At 56.5% G+C, this 6,174-nt stretch overlaps 1 protein-coding gene across 1 annotated transcript; it reads right to left on the reverse strand.

The window, feature by feature from the left end:
* Nucleotides 1–1,546: 1,546 nt before the first annotated feature.
* On the reverse strand, nt 1,547–5,320 carry EVX2 (even-skipped homeobox 2). The gene is made up of 3 exons (XM_019630892.1): nt 4,708–5,320; nt 3,524–3,792; nt 1,547–2,248 (listed from the first exon to the last, which is right to left on the reverse strand). Exons 1-3 carry the CDS (start codon nt 5,132–5,134, stop codon nt 1,547–1,549), a joined length of 1,398 nt encoding a protein of 465 aa, XP_019486437.1. The 5' UTR covers nt 5,135–5,320.
* Nucleotides 5,321–6,174: the final 854 nt, after the last annotated feature.

Here is a 6,174-nt window from a genome sequence, read left to right on the forward strand (position 1 = left end):
TTCTTCTGCGAAATCACTTCAGGTAACAGAGATAACATTAAATAACACACATTCTATGCACCAAGAACAATGTTTTATGTACCGAGTCTCTTATCCGTCTCTCCTAATGACTTCCCTTAGCGGGTTGTTAGTACTTGACAGCAGGTCTCCGTGCGGGGAACTTTTCTCCAATTCCACATTCAAAGGAGGTCCATCAGAGAGCATGATTGGCAATTTTCGTCATAATCTGCACATTATTAGCATCAAAATTGACGTGGCAGTTAACACTGGTGGGTTTTGATGTGCCTTTCTTCAAGTTCAAGGAAACCCCTCCAGTAGCTGGGGTTGGCAGAGCGGGTCTCAATAACCCAGCGGTGGCTTTGCAGAGGCGAAGGTGCAGTAGACATGCGTGAAAAATATGCCAAGATCCATTTTACCAGAGGAACAGGAAAGCGAGGAGGGAAAGAAGTGAGGGGAATAGAGTTCGAACTCAGAAAGTGTCTAAGGAAATGCTTCAGGATAATAGCAGATATCTAGAGATTCAAGTATTTCCCAGATGGAGTGGAACCCGGTAATCGAAAACACTGAGCTGAAAACGCTTCCGCAAATACTCCAGCGATCTGTTAATTTTGCCCTCCCTTCCCCTTCGTTTCCCATTCCTTTCCTGGCCAGCTTGTGGCAACCCCGTTAGCCATAACTTTGTGCATAAAATATACAAGACGCCTCCATCCCAAACCAAAAATCAAAACAGAACCGTGGTGGGCCAAGAGAGAGGAGGCGAGACGGGAACCCATTCCCACCTCCGCTTTGTCCTTCCCGAAGGAAGGCGGCCACAAGCCCACCGGCCTCGCTCCCGCACGCAGTAAACAACCTCAGAAACACACCCGCAGCCGCCTGCGCTCGCCATCCGCCCTCTTGGCCTTCGCCTCAGACCTCCATTCTTCCGCTCTCCTCGGACAGGGCCCCTAAGAAACTCAGGCTGAGAGGAAAAATTGCTACCTCCCCTCACCCTCGTTTGAAGAAAAGAAAAGATGGAAGAAAAAGAGCAGCATCAGGAACCTCGGGGGTGACTTTCCCTCCCGCACAAAGCACTAGCCCTTCTCTTTGTTGTGGGTCTCGGTTGCTTCTGGCCACGTGGTTCAGACGAGTAACCCGGGCCTGAGGGTTGACAGCCAGGGCCCTAGACCCCAGAGGAATGATTTGGGAGCGAGAGGGTTGTCTTCGGGGAGACCAAGAGCTCAGGACAGAGGCAGGAAGCAGGGCCTGGGCAGCGGGAAACGTACTTCGAGAAGGGGAGGTGGGTGGGTAGCAAATACAAAAATAGAGATAATTCGGCGGGGGGACGCCCGCTGGGCTTTCGCGCCAGGTTTACTCCGGCGCGCCCCCCCCCCCCCCCCAATGCGGGCAGGTTCCCTTCGGCCTCTCGCGCCGGGGCGCCCCCTGGCGGCAGCGTTAGCAGCGGGCAGCGCGCGGAGGGCACGTGGGCGCAGAGGGCGCGGGGGGCGCTCCGGGGACTCCCGGGCACACTCCGAACGGTGGGCATGGCCCCCTGGCGGCGGCGACGTAGTTATCTGGTGAGCGGCGCCTCGTCCCTCTGGTCAGGCGGGCTCACGGCCGTCTTGCTAAGCACAGCGGCTGAGTAGGGCAGGAAGCCGCTCTCTGAGCGCGGCGCAGCGGCGCTGCAGCCGAAGTCCGAGCCCCCGGCGGACCCCGCGCCGCCGCCGCCTCCCCCGCGGGAGCCCAGGGCCGCGGCGGCTGCTGCTGCGGCTGCTGCCGCAGATTGACTGCTGTGACAACTGAGGCACGAGCAGGGCGCGGAGCCGCCGCTGGGGGGCGCCCCGGCGGCCGCGGCGGAAGAGGCCGCAGCCGCCGCAGCTGCTGCAGCCGCCGCGGCCGAGGCCGCGCTGTTGAGCCCTGCAGCGGCGGCCGGGGTCTGGTAGAGGCCCGGGTGGCGGAAGCTGCACAGCAGCTCCGGCCTCGAGTAAGGGTGCGAGAGGGCGCGGAAGGTGTCCAGCGGGCGGATGGAAGTGGCGAAGGGCGATGAGGCCGCGGCCGCTGCTCCGGAGGCCGCAGCGGCCGCGGCCGCAGCCGTAACGCCCACGTGCGGGTAGTAGTGCAGGGGCACGTGCGAGTGGAAGGGGTAGGGCAGGCTTCCGGTGGCGGCCGCATGCGTCATCATGTAGGTGTAGAAGCTGGGGTCTGCCGGGTGCGGCCACGACATGGCCAGGCGCTGCCGTTTGTCCTTCATGCGCCGGTTCTGGAACCACACCTGCGGGGAGAGCCGCGCCGGTGCCCCAGTTAGGTAGCGCCAAGAGGCCCTAGCCCGCGCCCCGAGCTATTCCTGGATGACCTGGCCTGCTCCCCTCTGAGCGGGCCCAGCTCCCATTCCCCTCTGCTCTCCCAGCTGGCACAGTGTGGGCACACCCTCCACCTTGAAGAGTCTGCTCCCCTGTGTCCGACCGCTGCGGCCGCTCAGGCTTTTAGTCCCTTTACTTTTGGCAGCGTTTTTTCGTCCCAACCCAACCTTTCCTCTCCTTCCCGCCACCCACCGGTATCCGGCCTTCCTGAGTACCGGTTTCTCAATCCTAGGGTTTGCACAGGGATTCTAGGCCGCCTTTGAAGAGAGGCAGCGGCGGCAGCTTTTATAAAAGGTCGCTGCGTGAGGTGTTGCGTCCTCTGAACTGCAAGGACCTGCCCTAAGGGACATGGGTCCGATTTTGATATAGAAGGGATGATTTTGTTGGAATCATTTGCCTCAAATGAGAAGCGGAAATTACATCCTCTTAAATTGGGAAGGGGACTTTTCTACCCCTCCCAACCCAGTATCTAATGAAGACATCATTCGTCACAACACTAAATTAAAGAAAACCTGAGCAAACCGAAGGGAGACTTTTCACACCCTTCCCCTATCCCGTGGAGTTTCCTCTTTTCTTTTTCTAGAGTGCCGGATTCTCCGTAAAGTGTTCACCAAGTCGCCCAACCTCCCATCTCTCTCTCCCGGACGTATAATAAAATTAATTGCCTAAAAATATATAAATAAGGATAATTTCGTTGCGTCCCCCGCCCCCAGGAGGTTGCCCTTTTCCCGTTGCCCAGGAGAAAAATGCTTAGGAAACTACTTTCTCAACCTAATCGATTTTTAAAATACAGTATCCTTTTCTCCGTGTAGTAACGATTTATGTGAAAATAAATCTCCAAGATCAAGAACAAATGAAAAGTTTCACGACTGGTTCGTACCAGGGAAACAAAGACCATCTGGCTGTGCCGCCAAGGGGGAAATGGGGTCTTGTATATGAGTTAGGGGCACCTGGGCACAGGCTAGCGTTTGCTGCATTGGCTCCGTCATTCTGGGATCTTCCCAGGTCAGCGAGGCCCGCCAACACTTCGGAATTGGCAGCTGAGAAATAAATACGCCAGTTCCTTCGGTGACTCTCCCCCGCGGGTTTTCAGGCCCCAGCTAAATCTAGCCACCCAGAAAGGAGAAACAAATATCAACCCAGACACCCCTAGGGAGGCTAGAACAGGCGCGCGCTGGAATCGATACCTTGATGGTGGTTTCGGGCAGGTTGAGCGCAGCGGCCAGCTCGCACCGGCGGGGCCGTGATACATAGTTCTCCCGGTAGAACTCCTTCTCCAGGCGCGCTATCTGTTCGCGGGTGAACGCCGTACGGTAACGCCGCACCTGATCTGCGCCAGAGCCGGAGCCGCCCAGCGCCGCGCCCCCGCCGCCGCCTCCGCCTCCATGCAGGCTGCCGAGGCCAGAGCCCGAAGCAGACGTCGTGGTGCCAGCCGCCGAACCGCTCTCCGCGTACCCTGGCAAACAAACGGCCGACAGCGCATGAGTCACTGAAGGGCCGAGATCCCCGCTCTGGGGCTGCTCGCAGATGCGGGAAGCTGGGAGAGGAAGGCGAGGCACTGACTGAATTGATGGGGTCTGTCATGCTTACAAATTGCTGCCGTTAATGGAATCAATAAAGTTTGGAGAGCACTTCATAAGCAAATAATAGAAACTCAATTAGGGTGGTTTTTAAAAAATAATAATTGTAAATTTTCAACTCAGGAGGAAAATTGGCCAAGGGAAAATGTCAACATCTAGGCACAGTTTAGGAAGTTCTGGGTTTGCCATGGTCTGGAGACCACAGAGCAGCTCGCTTTCTGTACGGCCTCTAACCTTTCTTTGACAGTCTTTTGGATTTGTTTAAAATTTTAAGATTCGAAAGCCAGCAGCTGCTCAAACCAGAACCACTAGGGAGTGAATTCTACTTTTCAACTTTCTCCCGCTGACCCAAGCAGGTCTCCTAAAGACACCGGGAGAGGCTCCCTCCGACTTACTCAGAGTGCCCCCTCCACTCGGCCTTGGGGGCTCAGAGGCAGCGGAGTTTAGAGCAGCTGCCCAGGGCACTCTTCCCCTAGCGCGACTCAGCGGCTGGCTAGGGACCGGTCGGCTCGCACCGGCTTTTAGAGCTGCTGCAGAAACATTTTCTCGGACTCAGGAGCGAGGGCAGGCCGGCGGGCGGGCCTGGAGCCCCAGGCCTGCGCCTCTCTGGGAAACTCAAAGATCAGAGCTACAGAGCAGAGACCCCCGCATGCTTCCTGCCGCTCCTGAGCCAGCTCCTTGCAACTTACTGGCGGAGGGTGAGAGGGGCAAAAGCACCAGAAACGGCCGGCAGCAGCCTCAGAGGAACAGGGAGGAGGGACTGGAGAGCGCGGCGCGGGCGGCTCAGTTACCTTTGCCATTGTTTTCCTTGAGCGGCGCGGCGCCGAGGCCGCCGGGGGAACGCAGCGCGGAGCAGCCCACCTCCACGTCGCTGGTCATGTCCGCCTCTGGGGCCGCCTCTGAATAATGACCCGGCTTTTTGCGGCCCTCCGCCGCAGAAGCGATTTCGGAGGAGACGGTGCTTTCGCTGCCCGGGTGCTGCAGGTTGAACAAAGTGTCTATTTCGAATTTGCCCTTGGCAGGGAGGTCTCCCAGAGCGCTGTGCAGGGGGGCGGACGGCAGGCGCGGGCTGAGGCGAGCCGGGTGCTGCGAATTTTCCAGGGCCTCGAGTACAGCATTGCCAGCCGAGTCGGACAAATTGGAGAACCTCTTGCCGGCCGTGGGGCTGTGCAGCCCTCTCTCCATCAGAATCATCTCTTTTCTTATTCTTTCCATCATCTCAGCTTTCTAAAAAATGTCACAGTGGCCAGGCTGTCCCGTCCTAATGATGGGCTGCGCCTAAGGCTAATTCTCATTCAGCCCCAGCGAGCGCCTCTAAATATTATTATCTCTTTTGGAGGGAGGCGGAAAAATTGTGGGTTGCCAGAGCGAGGGAATGACTGGTCAAAATGACCCATACATCCTTCCGAGCCCGAGATGTCATTCATCAAAAAGTAGCGCTCGCTCGTCATTAAGGTACGAATGACGCCGTTCGAATAATCATTTATTGTAACAGGTTTATAAGCAAATAAATACACGCTCCTGTCAGTGGGTAATGAAGGCGGCTTCAGAGCAGACAAATAGATCCAGGTAGGAGGCGAGAAGAGACAAGAAGTGAGGAGGAAGGCTCAGGTCCTTTGCCCGCTCAGAGCCGGTTCTGCTCGCCCGGGGGTTTGGCCTCGGGGGTGAAATTGACAGTCTGATTAATAGAGCGCTCCGCGGCGCATTTCCCCCTTCATTTAGGGGCATCATTACGCTCTCAGTTTGCTGGGTTGCCCCTTAGGTCCTAATCATACAGCGCCTTCCTCATTTTTCCTCGGACACAGATACGTGTTAAATAATAGATAATGCTTTGATTTTCCAGAGTAGATCGTCGGAAAGGTTTAAAAAAAAACACAAAAACATTTACAAGCAGGAGGGGGGTGAGGGGGGACAAGGGGGAGGATGTAGGAAGAGTTGCGTAAGGAGAAGACCTTGCGCTCCTGTCTAGATTACTTATCTTTTGAATTTCAGAACCAAGCGTGTATTTTATTTAACAAATGGGACACCGATTTGTCTCTCCCCCCCCCCCCCCACCCCCACACACACTTCTTCGCCTCAGCCTGGCTGCTCTTCTCCCACCTCAGGGGAGAGAGAGAGAGAGAGAGAGAGAGAGAGAGAGAGAGAGAGAGAGATCTCGTAGACTTTTGAAAGCAGTTTAGTGCTACGTGGCTGGGGAGGTGTGTTGGGCCCGCGCCTCCAAACGGAAATCATTATGTCCTCTCTGATTTTTTAACACC

The sequence above is a fragment of the Hipposideros armiger genome, unplaced genomic scaffold (genome assembly GCF_001890085.2).
Source record: "Hipposideros armiger isolate ML-2016 unplaced genomic scaffold, ASM189008v1 scaffold_964, whole genome shotgun sequence".
In the NCBI taxonomy this organism is placed as follows: Eukaryota; Metazoa; Chordata; class Mammalia; order Chiroptera; family Hipposideridae; genus Hipposideros; species Hipposideros armiger.

What these genes read in the sequence shown, in the direction of transcription:
- EVX2 (XM_019630892.1), bottom strand. Translation starts at nt 5,134, where the DNA reads ATGATGGAAAGAATAAGAAAAGAGATGATTCTGATGGAGAGAGGGCTG. An exon ending in CAAGGAAAACAATGGCAAAG is followed by an intron (nt 3,793 to 4,707) that starts GTAACTGAGCCG and finishes TTTGTTTGCCAG; the next exon opens with GGTACGCGGAGAGCGGTTCG. An exon ending in TGCCCGAAACCACCATCAAG is followed by an intron (nt 2,249 to 3,523) that starts GTATCGATTCCA and finishes CTCTCCCCGCAG; the next exon opens with GTGTGGTTCCAGAACCGGCG.